Raw genomic sequence first — 24,491 nt, 5'->3', positions numbered from 1 at the left:
AATGTTTCCTGAAATAATAATTCACAAAAGCTACTAAACTGTCCAAACTAAGCAACCAGAGAAAGAAAAGAAATTAATTTAAACACTTTCTGACATTTCTGAAGCATAAATGCCCCTAGAATTAGGAACCTTATTTTGCTGTTGCTTATATGTCCAATTAATAGAATTGACAAGGCAACATATTTTCAACTTTCTGGTTCAAGAATTTCTTGCACATGATAGTAAAGCCTTTTTCTGATATAGAGCTCTCAAAATCTGAAGAGTTTCGATTATGAGGGAACTCAAACGCATAAGGTCAAAGAGCAAGAGAGAGAGATTTAATAACGCAAATGTCTCAGAATTTACCTACAGTGAGATCCTGATTCCAGATTAAAGGAGTCCCTGACTATATTAAACCAAGCAGAATAAAATGAACAAGCAAAATCAAGAAAATTCCACAGATTATTCCACCAGGCAGTGGTTAAAGCAATTACCTCAGATTGTGAGGATTGGGTTCACATTTCCTCAAGAAGTAAAGAAATTGAATCTCTTAAATCCCTAATGGAAGTTTCAGTCACTGGGCTGATCAGAAAAATATGAACAAGAGACAGAGAAAATGGAGAGTGGAAAAGTGCTGTGACCCTATCAAATCTTTTGTAAGTCTAGGGTGTTACACACCCAGCTAGAACTGCTTCCTGATGGTCAGCACTCCCTTTTTTGGTTTTTTGGGTTGTTTTTTTGTTGTTGTTTGGGGTTTTTTTTTGGTTTGTTGGTTTGGTGGGTTTTGGGGTTTTTTTTGGTTGCTTGGTTGCTTGGTTTGTTGCTTGGTTGTTATTTTGTTTTGTTTTCATGTTCCTAGGTGAGTCAACAGAATGAATACTAGAGAAGTTATGGTATTTTAGGCTGAAGTGATGGCATTTAAGTTGAAAAGAAGTCTAACTATCATATCTGACACTAATTCTGTTGTGATAGCTGAATGTGAGGTGCAGTCATTTATTTGTGAGCAAAGCTTTGCTGTTGTTTAGTTTCTTACAACTGACTAATAGGATGCTTGAAAGTGTGAATGCAGCTGACAGCTGAGCCCAGGATGGTCAGGTCTGACATATCAGCCATGGAAAAGGTACTGTTCTGTGAGGACATGCACACTGAAAAACATCCAAAGAATATGTTCAGACTGTCATGAGACAGAGCTTGAGTACATGGTTGATGTGAATTAATTATGGGGTAATATGAAGTAATTAAACAATTAAAGCTAGAAGTTGTGATACAAGAGATGAAAAAGAATATTGCATGTAAGAGTAACTTTCTGCACAGTCATTTTGTTGGACATTTGCAATGTGTTTTTGCTGTGATCAATGGCAGTAAAATTGTAGGAGAAAAAAAAATCCCTAGATGAGGATTTCAGCCTTGAACTGAGCCTGTGACTGAACTCAGAGTTTCAGGTTTGTGGGTAACACTGACTCAGACACCAACAATGCAAGATGTAAATGATTCTTAAGTAGTCAAGAATGAAACAGAGGTCCAGGCTCAGAGATGGAGACAGACTCTTGTAAAAACAGACATCAAAGCTAAGCAATTGGGACAGGATGAATCTTTATTCAGATTCTGAGTTTTCTGAGATTTTGTTGTGATTTCTAAGAAGGAATTTGTGTTGGGATTGCCTTTTGATTACTGTACTTGTGTCTATGCAACTACAGTGACTCATTCATGTTTTAGAACCAACAGTATTCCATTAAAGACTAACCTCCTGTTTCTTCAGGCATGAGAGGTAATAATATGCGTTCCCTACCATTCCCAGTGAGTCTTCTAGCAAAAGTAGAGGTAACCATAACAAAATTCTTAGGTATTAAATAGGTCAAATCACGTGCTTTTTAAAAATTATAGCTCCCATATCATGTTTACTTATCATGAAAACAGAAAAAAGATCATAGCGTCAAGTATATTTTGTAACCATTGGAGGTCACTTTTATGCTGATATTTCTGCTAAGAATTCTCTGCCTAAGCAGTGATACATTTAACATCCATAAGTAACTTGAAATTACTTCCATTGTCAAAGAGAAGTGTCTCAATTTAAAAAAAAAAAAAAAAAGTTGAGTCCATTTTCTGTCCGGCTATCTTTATGACAGCTTCTGTTTCCTAAATACATACTCAGAAGGCATTGGAAACTAGGATAAATTCATCAATGTAATTTCAGTTGTGTAGATTTTTCCATCCCCACTGGGCATATTTATTGGAATCTTACTGTAGCTGGTCACATTATTAATAGCAAGCAATTAATTTGATTAATTTACCCTATAGTTCTAGATTAAAAATCCTCTCCCATTTTGATTTCTGCTTATTTTATTCATAAGCATTCAGTGAATGTTTTCAGCATATTTTATTCTGGAGTTTGTTTGGAAGCTCTTTGCTTTATCTAATCAAAATGATTATTTCTTTACTGGAGATGCTGTGACTTGAAATCTTCAGTTAGTATTGTCTCTGTTCCCCTAATTGACTTTGCCACTGTAAGTGCAGTATCCGGAACACTTCTGACATGAACAGTGAACATCTAGTGCCATATTTGAAGCACTGACTTACCAAGGGATGCACAAATCCATAGGAAAACAATCTTTCTCTAAACAGTCATCGGACAAAACAAGTTTACACAGGGGTATGTTGAAAAATTAATAAAAAAATGTGAGAATACAGGAAAATTGAAATCTTTGGAGAAGCAAGAACTTTTATAGATGGATCCTCACACTATTATCCTAACTCATTTCAAGCCACTCCCCTGTTGTCCTGTAATATATTTTCCCAACACAGAATGATCCATCATTCAATCCAACCACCTATTGATCAGCTCCAGCTAAATCAAGGCAATAAAGGGCCCATAGGAGTTGTAAGTAGCCTATGAAATGAGAATTATAGGATGTATGAGCAATGAGGTTTTTGGTTTTATAAACGTTATTAGTATAAATCCACTAGAATTAGTTTCACCTAAACATGTTGAAGAGAGAATTATTCCAAACATCTCTAAAGTCTTTGAGAACCTAACAAAAAGACAGGTCACAAAAAATCAGTCATGCAAGGTGGATTTTGCTCAAAGAGGGCTAAGTAGAAATACTGTCTTAGACTCCATCTAATTTACCCATTAATGCACAAAGCTGAGGTAAAAAAACCTCCCATAGGAGCTCCCTAGAACCACCACATTCCCACAAATTAACAACTGTTCTTGATGAATACATAAGCATATATGCCTCTCATTACATGAAACGTTTTATAGGTCAAGAGGTTAAAAACTTTCAGTCAGCAGTGGAAATGTAGGTACAAATTTAGGGAGTGTAAAATACCTGAGCAAAATTGAGTCAGGGACCTGCCCAGGGAGATGGATTTTAGCCTGAATCAAGAGGCTAACGAAGTCACAGCTCCACCTGTTGAGCTAAAGCAAATCATCCACCTGTAGCAGCTGGCAGCACAGGTTTGTTTTTGTGCCAGACATAGATGACTAACACTGTGCTGCTTGGATAAAGTAAAACATCAAAGTTTGGGGACAAACCATGCAGTCATTACTCTGGGTGAAGGAGTACTGTAGCCATGGAGCCATTCTGCCAGAGAACAAAAGGACTTGGATCTACAGGAAGGATCTCATGGCAGACCAAAGACAGGGCGATATTCTTCTGGGTAAATTTACTAAAGAATAAAACAGTGACAGAAACAGTGCTAGAAATAAAAGTCTATAGAGCCTGCTCAGCTCTTTTTGACTTCACAGAAGACTAAGTTGCCCAGACCAGAGGCTATGAATAGCCATACATACATATTCTTTCATGTTCATTAGAAATGCTTACTACTTCTTTCCTGTGTTACCTATGAATAGCCAGTTCATACAAAGCAAATCAAGCTAAAATGTAGTGAAATATCATTTCCAACAACCTTATAAAAATGGAAATATTTATCAAGCTAAAGACCCCATTTTACAGCCAAAGAAATCAATGAAAAAGTTCTCACAAGCCTAAGTGGTCTTGAATCAACATGCAAGCTTCTTGTGGAAGAATAAATAAGGCTATATTTTTTGCTTTACATGGTCATTGTTCCCGAACATTTTTCTTCTGAAAGGAAAAAAAGAATCTGCAGTGGCCTGCAAAAATGTACATCAATAATGCAGTTAGACTTCAACTTTAGACCACAAATATAGTATTGGAAAAAGGCCACACATGGCTTTCCGAGATATGCCACCATTTGCATCTCTTTGTAATTCTAAACAGTAGTAAGGGTGGTGTCTGAATGCTTCAAAAACACATTTACAGAAAAAAAAAAAAAAAAGACACATGAATTACCTATTTGAGAACCACAACTTTAGTTTAATTTCATAGATAAAGATATTTTTGTAGACTGCTTCTTCAGAAGCTGGAGCAGTAGTCAGAATGAGTCACAAATCATGACTCAAAAAATTCAAACTTAATCAAAAAAATATAATTATTATCCCATAATTATAGGATTTTTAATAATTTAATTCATTATTATCCAATAACAATAAACAATATTTTTAGGATAAAGGATAGTAAAAAGTGTATGCTTGGTTAAATACAAATACTGTAATAGATTCTACGTAGTCTAGAGGTAAATTCAGCAGATTGTTGCCAAAAATATTACTCAATAATATTTTTGAAGACGTGGATGTGTTATCTTTTCCACCATGGAAGAAGAAAATTTTATATCCCAAATAAAGAAATGCAAAAACCATACTGGATTCACTTTCTCCTAGCTCAGTAAAGCACTGAAGCATATGTGAGCAAGTGTCCTGTCTTCAGTTGAGCTTGTGTTTTGCTTCTAAAAAGTAGTCGCAAGCTACTGACTTTTACTCTGAAGTGTCTGCTACAACACCACAATTTCAGAATATTCTATAAATTGTGGAGAACAAAAACAGCACCTCCTCTAATGTACTTAGTCACACATTTCCATATTCATTTGGATTGCATTACACTGGAAGACTGAACCATATCATTACAATCTGCTAATCCACACAATAACTTTTCCAAGACTCACACTCTGCTCTACCTAGCAAATATTCAGTGCATTTAAGATGCAAACACAAGCTGTATTCCAATATATTTATAATTCTGTGGGATAGTACCTTATAGCAATGACTTGTGCTAGCGGAGAGAGCAGAGCTGCTCACAGAGGAAGGAGACACACAGCAAGAGGTCCCACTGAGTCAGCAGACAGAAGCTAAAGATATAGAAGATGACTCACACAGACCACAGTCTTATGAAGGACCAGACAATGTCGTTTCTTATCCACTCCAAGTGACCACTCACAGACGTGATTCCACTGAAGGTATCAATGCACTACCCTCTGTTTGCAACAAGTACTACACTGCCACCTGCTACAAGCAAGTCAGCTAAGCAAATATGATGGTTTGTGGAAGCAGGGAGAAGAAACACGTGGGAATATAATATGTGGACATTGTTAAGGTAATATCCATTGCAGACGAAGGCAGCAGGATGGAGCGCATCTTTTTTAATGGTGAAGGCTTTCATGTACTATTTATTATGCACATCTTTTCTGTCACATCTCTGTAGTCTTCCTTATTTTCCTGATCCTTAAAGACCTGTTCTCTCAGTAATTGTCCTCCACAGAGCTACAGTATTATTGCTGTTTTACCTATCAATATTGCTCACAAAATCTTTTCAAGATGCAAGCATTCCCCAAATAAACATTAAGAAAAATCTCTGTATGCAATACAGAGTAGTTGCAGTAAGTGACAACAGAAATTACTCTAAATTAGAGTCAAATTACAAACTCACATTCTGATTTTAAGCACACCAATATTTTACAATACTGCTATGGACAGTGCAACAAGCATGAGGACACAATTTTAACATTATTCTATTTTAACTCTATCTCTTCTTTTGCAAGACCTCAAATGCAATGGATGAGATTGTAAATATAAAAAGCAGTCCATTAATTTTATATAAGCAGTTTTATACACCTATGGCCTATGACAACATTTCTTGACAAAATAGCCTAGCAGAAGGACTGTTTTTATAAAGTTCAATCAAAAATAGCTTATAAAAATGACTGTGCAGATAAATATTATGGTACAGGTGGTCTGAACTACCCATAACAGAAGTTCCATTAGCTAAAATTTTTTAAGAGCTGCCAATTACACTTTCAATTTGAAGTGGTTTCTGAATAGTGACAAGCAATTCTCAGAAATAAAAATGGTCTACTTAATCTTCAATATAAACAGAATCTGTCCTTCTCACACAAGAATACAAACCATCGATTTACAAGGAATCCTGTCTTGTATTACACTGCAGGATCAAGGCATAGGATCTGCTGCAGAGGAGTCTTTGCTTTTCCATAGTGTTCTTAATTTATGGCCAGAATGTTTCTCCTTTTCTATTTTCAATTTTAGCCAGTAGCTCACATGCACCTCTAAAACAAGTGCAGGAAATATTGTGCCAGCTGAAAGTTAACTCACACATAACGCAAGGCTGACATAGGGCAGGGGAAGGGGAAAGAGGATCATAAAACACACTGGTTGCTAATCATCAGTAATTTTGCTTCTGTTACTTCAAAGCATGTTCCAACTAGGAAGGTAAGTAGCATCTTTGGTTTTTCAGCTGAGGATAATGTACTGGTTAGATTTAAGTGACTCTATACTTCTCTTTCTAAATAAACATTAAAATTTTATTAATGTACCATATATTAATATAAGATTAATAATTAATATATTTTTATATAGTACATATTATAATTTAATTCCATGCCTTTCCAGAAACTAAGGTTATTAGATCACTTTTTTCCTAGTATTATTTTGGCTGTCAGCTCTGCTTCTAAAAGGAGTCTGCTGCTATCACCAGATTTTAACTAAATATACAAAGGAACAACATAGACATATTTTACTTATCAGTTTTTTCAAAAGTCCAGCAAAAAAAAGAGCATTCACAAGTGCTCTTGTGCACACAATAATCAGGTTACACACACAAAGAAGCAACCAGGCTCTTTGTTCTTTTGGGTTTTGTGTCAAGTCTGAGTTAGAAGATGAAGTTGGAGGAAAATAGGGCACTAATATCATAATCATTTGGTAGGCCTAATTTCTCCCCCTTCAACAACCTGCAGATTTGGAAAGAGCAGACTATCTTTCCATACGCTGGTCAACCTGTCATCAAAGTGATCAAACAGATTGACAGGAAAGGTGATAACCCAGAGGCACTGGCAAAACTAACTAGTGTATGGACAGGACAGAGACGAACTAGTGGACAAATCTTTTTTGAGCAGATGCAGGGGGCAAGGAAGAAAATATTACTAAACCTCTCCTTGGAGAGAAAAAGACAAGGTGGGAGAGATGGCGCAGTGTGCAAGGCAGACGAACGTCCCGGAGACATTTGTCACTAGCTGGATGGTGAGACTTTGACATTAATGAGGGTGGTATTTGGAAGATAAAAGCAGTATCTCTGCAGCAGACAATGCAGTTTTGAGCCACCACACACAGGGATAAGTTGTAATCAAAAGGGACTGGAGAATGTTCACATCTAGCAAAAGCATCACGATCGCTACCAATATTCATGGGAGAATATGGATCAGGACTAAATGGCTTATGGTTTTGTCTGGAAGGCTGGTGGAGATTGTGGGTTATTTTACCTCTCAATCAAGTCAATTCCTATCACATTCCTTTATTGAAGGACTCTTCATCAGTCATTCACTTACACCTGCCTTGCCAAAAGTCACTGTTTCATTGACAAGTGCTTTTCAGGCAGCAGAGCTGTAGACGACAGCTCTGTCGATAGTGAGTGGGGATTTACAGGGGTGGAGGTGCTTGCCTGCGATTATCTTCTCCTGAAAACAAGGAGAGAGCTGGGAGATACCCTGAGCACTCTCTGCCAGGACACAGGCAAGTGAAGGCAGCAAGATCTGGCTGCCCCTCGCAGATGCCTCAGAGAGCCACGACCCCAAAAATGACATCAACTGTGTCTGAGAGACGCTCCTGACCCGACCCATGGGATAGAAAGTGTCATTGTTAATTAATAACTCCCTGTTCTCATGTCTCAGTGTCAGCCCTGTCTCAGAGCTCATTTTTTACTCCAATGCTCTTGGATATGTCTGGTCTCTTTCCGAAAGAAGATGATGTCGTGGTCCTGGGGTGAAACGAGACAAACCTGAGCATCTCAGAGCAGCTTTCCTATCCCTAGATTCATTCTACCATCCCAGTTCCACTCCATGCTCGTGTATTGTCCCTCTGACCAGTTTTCCCTCACAAAATAAAGCTACTATTTCGCTATTGAGAGAAAGCCAGTCAGCAGCAAGAGTAAATAAATACATCGATCTGCTGGTCCACCTGTCTACTTCTTCCTTCAGGAAAACTGACGCAGAGCGCCAAGCCCCAAGTCCAGAGCGTGCTGCGGGTGAGGTCTAAGCAGCAGCAGCCCGAGCCATTGACTAGCCCGGGACGGGCCGCCTGTGAGCGAGCAGTCGGCGGCGCGGGCCAGGGCCGGGCGCTGTCCGCGGTGCTGCCCCGCCCCGGGCGCTCTCCAGGGTGCTGCTGCACGGCGCTGCCGCCCGGACAATGGTCAGCGCCAGCCCCGGCCCGGCGCCGGGCGGGACACTCAAAGCCAGCCCACTCTCGGCCCGACTGCCAGAGCTTTCCCTCTCTCCCCTCTCTCAGTGCTTGCACTCGCCGTCCGCGGCTCGAAACACTCAGCATCTCCGACGGGGTTGGGGGTGGGGGTGGGGGGGGGGAGGAACACACTTTAAAAAAAAAATAATCAGTCAATAAATAACACGTAGACCAATCGTGCACTGAAGAAAGTTTTAGACGCGGATCCAGCAACGAACAGGAAAATAGGAAGCCAGACTAACCCGATATGTGCTAAGGACAAGCTCTTTCTGCTTCCTCATTAATGCTTCATGCAAGGAGTGCAGCCCCACATGTGAAAGTAACAATGTCCCCGTCCTGCTGCAGAGTTTCGAGAACCTCCCTGTTGTCCTTCAATACCGTCTCTCTGCTTTGATACAAAAATTGAGAGTATTGGGAAGCGATAGAAGAAATCTGACTGCATCAATCACAAGCAAGCCCAGCAAGACGGATTATGGGAAAAGAAGCTGTATTCCTGAGTAACGACTGGCGTCACAGTAGTTAATATAGAACAGAAAAGCCTCTCGCAAAGTCAATTCTTATGTAGATGAGGTGACATAAGAGCTTTTCTCTCCCTTCGAGGGCTTAGTGAATTCCTAATTTGCCCATAGAAGCCCTAGAGGAATGAGAAAGAAAGGGCGGGAATATTGGGATTGCTAGTCATAACAAATATCACCGTGATCTGGATTGTTGCCTAGAAATACACTGAAAATGAGGGGATCCAATGCCATTGTCTCAGCCGAGCTATTTGTCTTGACCTTCGGCTTTGTCCATCCAGGCTGAACAAACTTCGTGCAATGAGCGTCGCCCCCGCTGTCTCCCAGTCACACAACTTTGATCTCTCTGGGTCACGGAAAGGGAAAGAGGATGGGAGGAATTTTCCCCTCCAAAAGAGGGGCACTCGCAGAAGTTTAAACAACAGCCAGAAAAACGTAGGGTTCGGCAATAAACTGAGAAATGTGCTGTCCTGTGAAGAGAGAGTAGTTTGCACAGCATTGAGAACCCGCCAATATATATCATATCAATAAAAAGGAGCTCTTCGAAAGCTTGCATAGTAATTGAGATTGGAGATCTTTTTTGATATGGGTTGGCATTTCCTCATATCAATCTGACAGAGCCAACTCAGGAAATTGCTGGTAATATTCATCTGGGGAGCACTTTCATTAAACGTAATTCATTCGACTTTCACAATAAATTGAGTGACATCCTTACAGCAGAACCTTTTTATCCCTGATGAAGTGCTTGCCAGCCTTTGGTTTTCCACTTTATTGTCACATTCCTTAAAGCAGAATCGTCAACATGTCAATCTGCTGCATGAAAAAAATGCTAAAGCTGTATTTACAAAGCACCCAGGAGGTGGTTTAATGCTGACTTACAAGAGCGAGCTGGGTGTTAAACTATCTGCTAAATCACAGCAAAACTTCATCCAAACCCAGCCAGAACAGAAGCCAATCCTAGGGAGGGAAGGATGGCTCATACATTCATTTTCTCCAAGTGCTGGCTATTCCGAGCAATTGGTTTCGTAACCTGCTTCACCGCACCTTCCAAGACGATTAGGAAATTGGCTTTTTGTTAATTAAAATGGCGGTTTAGAGATGCAGGGAAATATTAAAGAGGTTAAAATGGGTACCTCTAGGTACCGTACCAACGTGGAAGATTTGGCTAGTCGAAAAGAGGCAGGGATATTGGATTATATTCAGGTGCCTCCCTAAAAGGTGAAATCTGTTCCAGATTGCTTTCTCCAGCGATGTACTAAATTAAAATAGTGTGTACTAAGCATCAGGTAAAACAAATTTCAGTGCGGGGGAACCCCTTTTTAAACTAGCACAGGTCCCTGGTGGTTAGGAAGTAAGGAAGCCTGGGAAAGAATACACTATCCTCCGCTTGAAAAAAAAATTCAAGAGCGCAGATAAGTTTGTTTCACCTACACAAGATCGGAGTCCCGTTGTTATTCCCGTGCCTTACCTTTTCCCTTACACCACCGCTACAGCGTCTCTCAAACTCCTTTAGAAAGAGGGAGCAGGAGCATCTCAAGGCTACGCAAACTCCCTCGCACAAAAAGCCACTGCTGTCCCTGCTCGCCAAGCGCTCTCCCCCGCCCTCCCTGCCTTCGACGTCAATTTGAAAATTGAAAGAAATCGCTTATTTGGGGAGAAAAAAGCAATACCCGAATGCATTCAGCACCAAATGCCTCTGAGAAAATACTGTGGGTGGTGATTACGATAGGACAATGCCTTCTCTCTCTTTTGTTTTCTGCCTATAGAGGTGTGGGTTTGTTTGTTGGTTTTTTTTCTTCCATGGTAAAGTAGGACACAATCAGCAACAATCTTAAAAAAGAAAGAAGAAAAAAAAAATCAATTTATCTTCGCCGGCACGTGATATTTCCTCACGTTCACCACGGCTTTCATTAACCGGGGTGAAATGACCGCAAACAGTGCGACACACAGCGAAATTAAATGTACACAAACTCTGGAGCAGCTGACCCCCTGTTTACCCCCTCAGCAAATACTGTACCAAGTGTGCCACCGCTGAGGACAATTTTAAACCTCTATTATTCGCAACAATTTTGCAGGAAAGCTCCTCTCGGCTGTCAGAAGGCCTCCGAGCTACAGTGACGGCGTGAAACAGACCTTAAAATCCCAGCCCGGCACAGGGAGAAGGTTAGCAGGCTGTTTCCAAAGCCCCTCGGCCAAAGCCATCGCCCTGTTTAACAAGGGGCCCCTTGAGCCCCGTGGTTCTACTCCTGTGGCAAAGCGCCGCGCAGGGAAGCTCCCCCCGCCAAACAGCCTTCGTCGCGGGCTGAAAAATCACCCCTCCTTTTGCTCCTGCGCTGCTTAAGTTTTGCAGAGTTGAAGCGCTCTGCTATCCGGCTCCTGTGCGTATCCTAATTAACAAACCCACCGCTGAATAAACACTTCGCTGGGAGAAGACAAGCCGAGCGGGAGGATGAGGGGGGGAGGGATCCTTAGCCTAGCAGCAAGCCACGCAAAATTCCGGCTGCTTTTAGTTCCGTACCCGCTACTCCGGGTGAGGAGCACCTAAGTCATGAGCCGAAGTCTCTTCGAGCCCGGATGATCCCAGCAAAAGAGGCTCATGTTACCACTCCGTGCTTGTGCGGTGCGGGAAGGTGTCCCCGGAGCGGGCGGGGGAGTAAAGCCTGTGACCGTGACGGGAGGGGAAATCCTGCCGTGTGCGAGCCCTTTGCCGCCCGGCGCCCGCGATTGCCGGGGGTGCGCAGGGCCCGGGGACGGCCGGGGCGGGCCGGGACGGGCCGGGGCAGGACGGGCCGGGGAGGGCGCCCGTCGCCGCCGGGAGCTGGCTGCCACAGCCCGCCGGGCCCCGCCGCACGGAGCGCCTCCGCAGCGGCCGGCACGGAAACGATCTGCCTCTTCCTCCGAGGCCCTGCTTGACCTGTCCCTCTGAGAAACAATACTCAGGATCCTTGCTGTCCTTCCTAAAAGCCCACGCGTTCTGTAGTCGCTTCTACAGCATGCTGCTTCCACATTTGGCGGGGGGGGGGGGGGGGGGTGGAGAGGGAGGGAGAAGAAGAGATGAAAAGAAACAGCCTGGCCTTTTATTGTCGTGTGGTGTCAGACTGAAAGTTCACTGGCAACTAGGCAGGAGGTGCAACGAGAAGGTTTCCGTTAAGGGAATGGTGTAAAATCCCGGCGTCCTTATAAACAGAACCCAGTTCTATAAGACTCCGTGATCTCCGGGTGTTATTTTGGTTAATTCTTTATTCTATACGTGCTTCCTTACTGACAATTCTGAGCTCAGCACAGCACTGTTAGTTGAGGAAACATTATCCATTAGAATCAGACTAAGATGCTTTTGAAAGAACAGAGGTGATATGGAGTGTCGTGGTAAGTAAGACCGAGTGTAGGTGTTTGAACACTTTCTGCAGCTTTCTAAAAGTAGAGAAAGAAAACAACCGCAAGACTTTAAAGGTTAACTCCCAATTTTGCCAAACAAGTACTCAGTTACCCGTTTAGGCCAAATGAAATGCACTTCCACTGCAAATCAAATATAACATTTTCAATACACTGCAAAACAAGCACAGCTCAAAACAAGGAGAAAATGCACACCACACAATGCACAACTAATGTTCTTTTCAATAAACATAATATGATGAACCATCTCTACCCCAGCAAAATTCCTACTCATTCAGATCGGCCATGACCTCTATAAATTTCAGGCAATAAGGCTGGATAGCATATGGCTCTATTAAAAAGGGAAGAAAAGCAGAAGCACTATTTTTTTTTCCCTCAAGATTCCATTACGAACAGGTTTAACGGGGGGGGGGGGGGGGGGGTGGAACAAAAAAAGGAAAAAGAGCAGCGGTTTGCTGAGTGAAGAGGAATTACAAGGCAGACAGTGTCTGTAAATGACTGACTTCGAGGCAGCCCAGCCTCGCCGCAGCTGTTCACTCTCCATGAACACCTCCTAGTTCAGGCGAAGGGGTAACAGGCTATTTTCCCTCTCACCTATATTATTAGCCCCTCTCAGAAAGGGTTGGGGTTTTTTTAACAAACTCGATAGGAAGCTGTTTGTGCTGCCATTTCATTTACCCTTCCTAACAGTTTGAGCACTGAAAATTTAATTCCTAATTGAAACTGCTTTTGTCCACGCAGAGCGACGTGCACATACGGATAGGCACAACAAAGTGCTGCACCTTGCTGCTTTGTGGCACCGCATTAAAGCTTTAATCAAAACTTCATGCTTCAGTGCTAATAAACTGTTTATTATCATGCGACGGCCTAATGCAAACTTTCAGAGTCACTCCTGAAATACAGAGGATGGGGAGAGATTGGCATAAACGCGGAATTATCGAGTCAGAAAAAAGAATCGAGCTAGGGAAATCCTTTGGATCCTCCCCGAGAGTTTTGGCAGAAGACACAGACCAGCCGAAGGGCACATTCCCTCCCCCTAGCTTGTCTGTTATTTCCCGACCTTTTTTTTTTTCCTTGCTTTTCTTTCTTTTTTTTCTTTTTTTTTTTTTTTTTTTTTTTTATCATATTTCGCATTGTTTCGAGGGAAACTTGAAAATCGTCTCCTTCACTCTGCAATGCCAAGCCCTCGGAAAAAAAAAAAGTGTTCAGGTAATGAAGTCTGTAACTAAACGGTAATTGAATCAGCATAATTTGCACACTGAATGGTTTTCAAATGCTCCCAGTTTACAATTAAAGGAGAATTAATGCGCTTGTTGTTCAGACTGCAGCGCATTAGAATAAATCCAGCACTGTTGTTGTAATGAGTCGAGAGCAGTTTAAGTGCCAGCAAACACATTTAAAATTTAACACGACGTATCGATCTCGCTCCGGCTTTTTGATGGATTATTTGCCACGCACTTTTCTCCCCATTTTCCCCCACCCCTCCACCCCCACCCCGGCTATAAAATTCGCAGGGAGGAGAGACGCCCGCGGCAGACGTGGTACCGCCCGGCGAGGGCAGGACCCCCGATGAGGGAGCCACGTCGGGCGGGCACGGGAAGGGACGGGCCGGGACGGGCCGGGATGGGCCGGGACGGGCCGGGATGGGTCGGGATGGGCCGGGACGGGCCGGGATGGGCCGGGATGGGTCGGGATGGGTCGGGCCGGGCCGGGCGCGGCGGGCGCTGCGCGGGCGCGGGAGGAGCGCGCGCGGCCCCGCCTGCCCCCCCCGCCCCCGCCCGCGCCGGGCCCGCGCCCCATTGGCTGCTCCGCGCGCGGCCGCGCGCCCTGCCCCGCAGCGCCCCCGGGTGGCGCGGCCGCCACAGCGCAGGGAGCGGCGGCGCGGGCAGCGCCCGGAGCCCGAGCAGCCCGAGCCCGAGCCCGAGCCCGAGCCGGGAGCCGGAGCCGGGAGCCGGAGCCGGAGCCGGAGCCGGAGCCGGAGCCGGAGCCGGGCCGTCGCCATCACCACCCCCAGCAAGGGCGCCGGTGTTCTTCTCTCGGCAATGCTCCTGGAAAAAGGTCTTTTCCCTCCCCCGTAGACACGGGGATGAGCTGCCGCCAAGCGTTTGCCTGCTTAACGCATCACAGGCGAGAGAGGATGCGGACTGCAAAGGAGCAGTATGCCTGGTTTTTGTTCCTTGCAATCGTAGAGGGAATAAAGCGTGTGTGTGTGTGTGAAAGGAGATAACGCCGATGTTTACTAGTGTTCCCGCGGTAATCTTAAAGGAGATTTGCTACGAAAGTCAATGACACTCCACGCGGAAAATACTAGCTGTGCTCGCCGCCGAGTGCCCGCCCGCCTGTGCCGCGCCGCCCGTAGTGGCACACCGCGGGGGTTCCCTTCCGGAGGGGCTCCCACCCTCAGGAGGGAGCAGAGGGCAAGAAGTTGCCTCTATCCCACACCCTGGCCGAGGACAAGAAGTTGCCTCCATCCCACAGCCTGGCCGGGCGCCCCCGTGGCGGCGCTCTGGTGCCCACGCAGACACCCGGGGACCCGGCCCGGGAGGTGGCACCGGGGGAGGCGGCCCGGGAGACCCCGACCCTGCCCTGGCCCAGCGGAGCACCCCTTCCCCGCGGAGATGTTACTGGTCTGCGCCCCCACTGCTCGCGCCCCGCCGACATTTCCCGGCCGGGACCAGCAGCTCCCCGGCCCGGCCCCGGCCCAGCCCCGGGAGGACGGGGCAGGGCTGGCTGCGGGGTGCAAGTAGTTGCCGTGAGTTTGTTCGTTCTCCGCCAGGCTGGTGCCCTCCACCCCGACGAGCTCCCCCATGCCCGGCCCGTGAGAGAGGCCGGGGACACTCACCAGGTAGAGAGTGGGCTGCAGCAGAAGGACCGCGTACCAGTACACAGCCTGCATCCTCGCCGCTCAAACTTCCCCCGCGCTGCTTTCGCTGCTTCTTTGTTCCTTCCAGAACATAGATCCACCTGACATCCACTTTACAGAACAAGCAGAGCTCTCACCAGCCTAGACAAAAATGAAATTATAGATCCCATGACCACAAGACAAGGTTAGCCTTAGCACAAGGGGGGAAGAGAGGTGTGTAGGGAAAGGGGGGAGGGGGGGGGGCGGGAGAGAAGGAGGAGATGAGGTGTGTGAATGGGTGTGGGGGAAACAAAAAACGATTAAAATCGAGTTAATCCAGCGGCAGTGCAAAGTGATCGCACGGTCCGAGCTGGCGGCACACCGCCTATAGGCAGCGCTCCCCGGCGCTCAGTCCTTTTACTGGGCGGGAGAGCCCCGTGGTGTGAGCTGGGACGGCCCGAGGATGCCACTGCCAGCCCTGCCTGTCTGTGTGCCCTCGGTGGGAACCGGGCTGCAGCCCCCCGCCAGTTGGCCGCGGAGCCCCGGCAGCGAGCTGGGTAGCGGAGTGGCGCCCGAGCGGGGAGAAGGCGACAGCAGATGCTGGGATCGGGGCTCCGGGTGCTTCTGGGCGCTTAAAGCCGAGGCAGAGAGCTTTGCCTTCGGGACGCCCGAGCAGGCTCTGCTTACCCCTGCAAGCGCCCACCTCCCTCTGCCGCTCCTAAAGGCGCGCCGTGCCTTGCCCCGGGCCGCGACCGCGCCCCGGGGCGCCCCGACGGGCGAGGACCCCCATCCCCGGCCCCAGCCCTTCTCCGCCCCCGCGGCCCGCGGACAGCCCCGCCGCCGCGGGGGGGCCGCGGTGGGGATACGTACGGCGTGGGGGATCCGACGGCGGACGGGGCTCCGCGGGACGCTCCATGGGCGAGCCTAGAGGGGCTGAGTGCCGCGGCGCAGCCCACCGCCCCTGCGCATCTCCTCGCCGCGCTCCGCGCCGAGCTGTCCCGCGGCCGCTGTGCATCCAGCGCAGGCACTGTCAGGGCGGCGGGGCGGCTGGCAGGCTCTCCCCCCCTCGCCTCCCCTTCTCCGCACACGGCCGCGCTCTGGGTCCGCCGAGCAGGACACTTACGGGAGGAGGGAGCTGCCCGGGCTGCCCGCTCGCCTTCGGCGGGTGGCACGGGCAGGAGCGGCGGCACCGGCGCTCCGGGGCGTCCAGTGCGATTTGTCTCTATTAAAAATGACTTATTGGCGAGGGAGCGGCGAGCGCCTGCTATTTAACTTCAGATAAAATCTATCTGCAAAGACCTTGGCCGATCATCTTAAAATAAAGCGCTGGAGCCGAGCACTGTCCGAGCCTCACTGCTTGGGGAGAGAGAAAGAGCAGTGGAGGGGGGAGGAGGGGGGGCTTGCTTGGCGAGGGGAGAAGGGAGGAGGGAGGAAGGGGAGTTTAGCGGCGTCCCATCCTCTCCGCTGAACGGGGTGATGAATTAGAGCCCTCCCCGGGCGGCGCGAGCTGCCTTGCGCTGCCTGCCCTGCCCGCCCTGCCCGCCCTGCTGCCTGCCGTGTGTCCTGCCCTGTCCCTGCTGCCCGCCCTGTCCCTGCTGCCTCTCCTATCCGCCCTGCTGCCTGCCGTGTGTCCTGCCTTGTCCCTGCTGCCCGCCCTGTCCCTGCTGCCTCTCCTATCCGCCCTGCTGCCTGCCGTGTGTCCTGCCCTGTCCCTGCTGCCCGCCCTGTCCCTGCTGCCTCTCCTATCCGCCCTGCTGCCTGCCGTGTGTCCTGCCCTGTCCCTGCTGCCCGCCCTGTCCCTGCTGCCTCTCCTATCCGCCCTGCTGCCTGCCGTGTGTCCTGCCCTGTCCCTGCTGCCCGCCCTGTCCCTGCTGCCTCTCCTATCCGCCCTGCTGCCCGCCGTGTGTCCTGCCCTGTCCCTGCTGCCTGCTCTGCCCGCGCTGCCTGACTTATCGGCCCTGCTGCCTGCCTCTACCCGGGAGCGGGCGATGCCCTCCCTGCCCTCCCTGCTGCCCACGCTGCTGCCTGGGCACAGCCCGTTCCCTCTCTGCCTGCCCGCGGGAGCCGGCTGTCTGCCTGAAAGGAGCATGGGAGAGCACCTTCTTTCGCTTTCTTCCCTTTCATTTCAGGTTTTTCCACCTCCCTCAGCGGTGTCCCGTGCACCGGCAGTGCTGCTCCGCCTGGGAAGTCAGGCACGGAGGTGGCAAGATCGCGGAGCCCAGTTGGGTGACGGCTGCGGGAGCCAGGCTCCGGGATGGACGGGTTGCTTCTCCCTCGCTAGCAGGAACCTGTAGCTGGACAGCCTCTCGGAGTGAAGCTGGAAAGCTCACCCCTGTCGGGTGCTGTGGCTTATTCTGCCAGCTGTCACACAAATGGAAAGGTCTCACCGACCTTTTTTTACTTCTTCTTTACAAAGAGTTCTATGGATTTTTTTCGTACACTCTTCCACCCCCCAGGCGGTATCATTACTAGTGTGACATTGGGACAGGGTGAAGGGAAGGATACCAGCAGCACAGAGCAGCCTTACCAGATGCCCAAACTCAATAGCAAACCTCATATTCATCACGTCCAAAAGCCAAAGCAAGAAGCAAGCCAGTAAGCTGTACAGAGAAGGAAATGAGAAAGAAAAGGAAGACTTCAGTTGTCCTGTCAAATCCTTGCTTCTCTCAGAGCATGTAGGGGTAACTAATACCTGCGATCTGAGGCTTCAGTATCAAGCTGTAAAATACTGTTTTAATTTGGGGGTCTGAGTTTGGAACATTGTAATAAGAGGGGAGCAGGGAAAGAATGGGGAACGTAATGAGACTCTTTGAAAGAGCTGCACCAGAGCCCTCCCCCACAGCCATTTCTGCTCCAAACACCTGGAAGATGGACACCTCCATATGCTTCCAGCACCATCACTCTGCTAGACATGTGGAATGCTCATGTCACAGCTTTGAACAGAAGTGTGCAGCCTGCGAGGATTCATACTGTCATCCTGCCCCTCCAGACAGCCTCTGCATTACAGTGCAGGCTAAAGCTGCCTAGGGACTTCTTGTTTCAAAAGAATAACAAAAAATTACAGCTGACTTTTCCCTTGCAACTCCTTCCTTCCTATCTCTCCCACTCTTACTTCTCCATAAGTCTGGGGCTAGAACAACACATAGTAAACAATGTAGAGAGAGATGTGTGAGAGAGAGAGATTACTACTCAGATATTGCTGTCTTTGCATAGAACAAACTTACCATAAACTGTGCTGATCATTGCAATAAGCTGCTGTTTAGATCCAGCACAATTACTCTTATCTTAGATATGAAATTGCCAGGATAGTATGGAGCAGAGAAAGCAAATGCGAAGTCTGCCAGATTTCGATAGGTCATGTTTCTGGAGAAGACAAAATATCTTCAGGAAGGAGCAATTCAGCTCTGTGTACAACTCGATTCAGTTTACCCAAGTTCTGATCACTGCTTTCATATTAGAGTGACAAGGAAGTAGTCCTTGGAGAATAATTACTCCTTCAGCTGGTCAAATAGAAGAAGGTCCTCCCAGTCTTTCTCATCCAGATCCTTAACTTCTCTAGGGGACCACTGTGGAGGAGCTCCTGGTTCCACTGGAATCACAAGCATGGGCTCCTCTTTACTTCATCCCATTGAAATGTCTTCATCCTGTAAATTCAGCAAGGTCTCCTATAAACTGGTCTGTGTGGCATCTATTTGAATTGTTAGACAGGCTCTCAAGGCAAAGTTCTTAGGGATGGATGAATCTGTTTTCTGAAGGTTCAGACTGATCCAAGGTCTCATTGGCTTAACTAGGGCTTCTTTCTTTGCCCTTCAGCTGACCTCCTTAGTCAGAGGCAACTGGGACTAACTTTCTAACTACAATGGAACTGAGATTTCCTTCAGAAATGCTGCTTGAATTGCTCTTTCTCTCCATTGCCACTCCAGAAGAAAGGAGTAAGGAATATATAGGAGTCTGGATTAAGCTTTTTACTATTAAAGAAAAAAATAAGCGAACTCCAAAGTATTCCAGCTGTGAACATGTGATACTTTTTCAAAGGGAATAAAATGATAAAATGCATATGAAAATCTGACATTTAAGATTTTTGGATACAGTCATTTGAATTTCATTTGATTCTGTAATATTGGTGCAGCAGCTTAAGCAGAATATTAGATTTTTTAAAGTGAATAAGTGAATTTTAATTTCAACCATTTGGATGCTGTTTGCAATCTTAACAATAAAGTCCTCTTCAAAGCAGTATCAGCTAGTGAGGTTTTAAAGAATCACAAATTCTGGGCTTAGTAATGGACTTTAAAAAGACCAATTAGACTTTAGAACGCAATGGGACTATTTTTACAGCTTAGAAATGCATTCTAACCTTTAGATATCTTCCCTGCTTCTGCAAAGATAGCGTCCTGGGTTACAGAACTGAAAGGGTCAGAAGCAGAAAATCCAAAGACAATGGCAAGTGATTAATAACTGCTATAGGTTCCAATGGAAGATGGGCACATGGTTTAATTGCTTGAGGCACTAGAAGAATGCTGTAACGATAAATATCAAATGATTGTTCTAAACTTACTGCACAATGTAGCTAACCAGTCTAAACATGGACAGTTATTTATGAAATAGTAAATAGAACTGAATCCCGTGGAATCCTATTCACAGAGGCCATGTTTCTTATTTTGGAAATAAACTGCTTGGGAAAAAAAAGAAAGCAAAGCAAAGAGAAAGTTGGGCCAGAGAACAAAGAAATTTATTTAAAATGCGAAGGGATGAAGGAATCAGAAGAGAAAGTCTGATGGATCAGTGTTTGTCAATATGAAGAATATTTCAGTAAGATTATTTACATGAGTAATATGAAGTGTCCAGCCTGTAACTGTATAGTACATACGTAGTGCATGTGCAACTCCAGTATCTTATCTATATGCAAGCTGAAGTACTATTGAATTCAGCTGGAGTTGCATATGCACTACGATGACAGATTATGGCCTCCACAGCTTTTCTATATTTGTACTATCCAGTGCATGGGCCAGATGCCTCTTATCACTCATGTAAATAATCTTATTGAAATGTTCTTCATATTGCCAGCCATTAATTCATCAGACCTTCTCTTCTTATCCCTTCCCCTCTTCACATTTTAAATAGATTTCTTTTGTTTCAAGGAAATCTTCATGTTTGAACAGAGTATTTTTATGGTTGGTATAAATACTACAGAGTCCCTTGTCACATTTTATTTCCATTTTTTCAAGGTCAGAATATGACTGTATGTACCATCTCTTTTCTAAATATAAAAATATCTCTGTGAGACTTTTATTTTTATTACATTGATTTCTGCCTACTTACAGTCAAAGGCATACCACAAAGTGGTGTTTCTCTGTATCCCATATGGAAAAATACAGGAATACTCCAACCATTTCAAGAGAAGTACCTTGTATTCATGGTGTTCTTAACTATTTCTCCTGATGCTATGTCATGAGGATTCACACCTCGCTGGAGTGAGATGTGACGTTCAGCATCAAAGACTAAAAGGTAATGTAGAAACAGCTGTGTCTGGACCACTCAGCACTTCCGTGATATAAACACGAGCAAGCCTACAGGCTTCACGAGACAGTCCAGGTGACACTCAGTTTGCATGTATATACTCAGGATTTTACAAAAAAAATATTTGAGATGAGGTAAGACATAAATTGTAACCTATATGAATAAAATTTACAGCCAAGTTTATCTACAGGATTTTCTCATTAATAATGCCTTTGAATTCAAGGAGGGGGGGGAAATCATGAATATAATAAGTAAGAAATCTTTCTAACTTTCATTGCATAGGGAACTTCTTTACTAACATAATATTTATAGTAGAGATTTTTATTTGCATTTCACTTTTATTTCATCCATTAGATCTAGAAAAAGTTCTACAGTGACAATACAGGTGTCATCAAACCACGACAACAGGAAATAGAAGAGTTTTAATAATAGCTATAAGAAGTGGAGAAAAAGAATTTAAAGTAAGAAAGGAGTCTGTACTAAGTCTGTATATTGTCCAGAAAATACCACAACTGGGGTGAGTTTCCTGAAGACATAATTAGATTTCAAAAATAGTGTAGGACTAAGTGAATTGGTTGATTAGAATCCAATTATTAGAATATTTCATGATGACTACTCTAGGGATTGTTAGCTGACAGCAATACTTGTTGGAAAAATAAAACTTGGTAACAAAAGTTTTACTAAAATTTTTATGTCTATGGGTTTTAACTGCAAAATAACACAATGTATATCAGGTCAGCTGGGAAGGCGTTATATAAAAGAGCTAAAATATGAGAGTTAAATTGTCTTGAAGCAGAAACTGATGTGGGGGAGAGTCTGCAAAGCCAGTTTTCTTTCTTTCAGTGTGATGGCGAGGAAGAGAGCAGGGAAGTCCCTGAAGGCATCTTGGGCTGCCTGCTGAGCCAAAGGAAGGAGGGATGTTGGCAGCCCAGGGCACTGTCGAAGCACCTGCCCTTGGCTCCTGGGAGCAGTTTCCTTTTCAGGGCTTGAGTGAGAGGGCTGCCTAAACCTTGAGCATTCCGGGCAGAAGGACACTCCACAGAGAATGAGGAAGAATGGCAAAACTTCACCCTAAAAAGCCTGCCAGGGTAGGACATCCCGACTCTACATCGTATGTGCCAAAAAGACCCTGTGGAGTCACACCCTGTGAAGCAGCAACCAACTATTCTCCATTCACTGTATTATAAGCAGGAACAAACTCTCTGATGCGGTGTTAAGGCCACTGAAGGCAGATCTGCTTAGTATCTTTCCCTCTGCCTCTTTTTTTTCTCCTTCATCCTGTATTGACTGCATACACCCAACAGCAAGGCTGTCCTGAAGCCAGAATTTACTTGTCACTCTGTGGAGTGGCTGCAGCAGCAGCCAGGCAGGGCAGGACATTAGGCTGTATACCCAGTCGGGCTCTTGATGTTGGAGCCATCACACTGAAGGCTCAGGGGGCAGCTCCTTCCACCCACCCTGACACCCCTTGGGGTTTGTTGCAAGCACATTGGTGCCAGGCTGAGAGGCAGCAGGTGCTGGGTCTGCTGCTCCACGCTCATCTGCTCACGGGGAGCCAGGTTGGGGCTACAGCTTTTACACACTGCAATAAAGAGCTCTGTTGACCTTAGGAAGGGAAGTACAGGTGGTAAATGACTGGAATTGCTGTGCCCAAAAGGAACCTTATCCTCTTTTGAGAAAGCAGCTGATAAAAGGATAAATGGTCTCGGATAAAAGAGTTCAGACACTGGACCCTTCATGTCAAATACAGCTGCCACTGGCTGTAGCTAGCAAGAAACCAGTTTCTGAGTGAGTGTTCAGTGTGTTTTGTGGAGCTCTGCAGCCTTTCACATTGCTTTTGATTCATGGCGAGTTTGTAAATTACCAACCACGCTGATTTTGCCTCGAGCTCAGTGAGTAGCAGAACCTGAGGGGGATTTTTTACCTTTCATAACGAATAACTTAATATTGTTTTACCTACCAGGCAAAATGAGCTATCAGGAAACTATGCAGAAAAACTCTGCCTTTCATGTTTTAGACCTGTAAATTTGGGTGACCAGTCTGTTCATCATCAGATAAATCAAACTATTGCGTTTTCCTTTGAACAAGGTAGAGTTGAGATTTTGTGAGAAGTCTCCTCTGGATATGTCTTGCAGCAACAAGAATTTTTAAAGACAATTTTTTTCTAAGTCCCTGATCAAGTACATTACTTCATGTGGTCAGGTCTTAAGACCAGCAAGGAATATTTTTTAAACCATTCAAGGCTGTTTACACTTCATTATCAAGATTTTACATCGCAGCTACAGTAATTAGGACTAAAAAGGCGCGTGTTTTATTTTCTTTGTTAGCTAGAGGGCAGTCTCTTAGGCATAGGTGTAAAAGTCCGCAATTAGACAATAGCCCGCTCAAATGAGCGACATCTTGTTCCTTTACTCAGCTACGAACCGGCTTCGATATTTTCAATATTTAGAAGATCAGAAGGAAATGCGGCTATATGGGAAGGAGCTATATACTTTGTAAAGCCATGTAAAAATGTGTCACCTTTCACCTGTAATAGCAATACAGTAATTAACTGTTTTCCTTTACCCAAGCCTACATCTGGTATTAAAACCAAGTGAGATATTTGAACTAGAATATTGTGAAATCTATTAGAAGTGGACAAACCTTGGAAGAACTTTCACCTTTGAGAAAAACCTGAAATAGATTTTCAACTTTATAAGGGAAGAGAAAGCTTCAGACAACATATCAAAGAAATTACAGAGGAAATTAAATTCTCTCTTTTGAATTGCAGTGGCTGCTGAGGTATGAACACTTCGTTACAGAAACAGAGACAGATATTAGGATCGCCAGTAGTAAAGAACACATGTTGAAAAACAAAATGATGTCTATTTGTCGAGTTAGTTTGTTGTACCTTTGCAGTAGCTACACTGCACACAGACACATTTCCCTTTCACTCTTCAGAAAACTTCACTAAAAATTTTTTGCGAGTCCAAAAATCAGAAGAAAGAAAAAATAATCAATTCCTATGGTTTACATGATTTAATACAAAAAGTTGTGCTTTCTCTGTCGGAGACTGCGGGGTGATGGTGTTAATTACGCTGGATTATAGCAATCTTCCAGTGCCACCTTGTGGCGCAGTATAATACCGCAAAAGGCGTCCAGCATTACCCTCGCCAAGCAAAAGCATCCGAGTTATCCATGCAGCAGTCCATAAACATAAGCTGAGAGGTGGAAGAGTGTTTTCATCTTAGATATTACACTAACTTCTGCCCCTGCCACAAGAAAATGTCAGCTTTTGCTGGTAAACAGTAGCACCCACCACTCTAAGGGTGTTACTCTAAGGGTGTCCCCCAAAGCAGTGTGCAGAAAGACTCCAAGGGAGGCTTTGCAACAGGCCATGTCGAAGCACATAAGCATTGCTCTATGTTACACCGTATAATTTAGCACCAAGGAGATTTTTTTTTTAAACCACCATTCTTATTTCACAATGTAAGTGAATCCATCAACATAGGCAAACATCACCAAATGTGGGCAGCTGCTCCAGTCTTGACTACTCTCCCTGTGAAGATTTCCCTAAGCCCACCGGGATTTGCCTTGCTGCAGTCTGACTCTGTGTTATCACATCACACTCACAGCAGTAGGATCATGGCTCCTGAGCAGAGCCCTT

General features: G+C 45.5%; 1 protein-coding gene across 1 annotated transcript in view; it reads right to left on the bottom strand.

Moving 5' to 3' along the window:
* NXPH1 (neurexophilin 1) overlaps positions 1 to 15,382 on the bottom strand; it is a gene marked incomplete at both ends in the record, with an annotated part of 136,273 nt that extends 120,891 nt beyond the window's left edge. The window contains one exon of the mRNA XM_082290425.1: positions 15,329 to 15,382. Within this exon, the coding sequence (XP_082146551.1) occupies positions 15,329 to 15,382 (54 nt within the window). The remainder of the gene's footprint in view (positions 1 to 15,328) is intronic.
* Between the last annotated feature and the right edge of the window lie 9,109 nt (positions 15,383 to 24,491).

This window comes from Coloeus monedula, assembly GCF_965178545.1.
Source record: "Coloeus monedula genome assembly, chromosome: 1".
In the NCBI taxonomy this organism is placed as follows: Eukaryota; Metazoa; Chordata; class Aves; order Passeriformes; family Corvidae; genus Coloeus; species Coloeus monedula.
The sequence above is the reverse complement of the archived record's forward strand: the minus strand, read 5'-3'. Positions and strand labels throughout refer to the sequence as shown.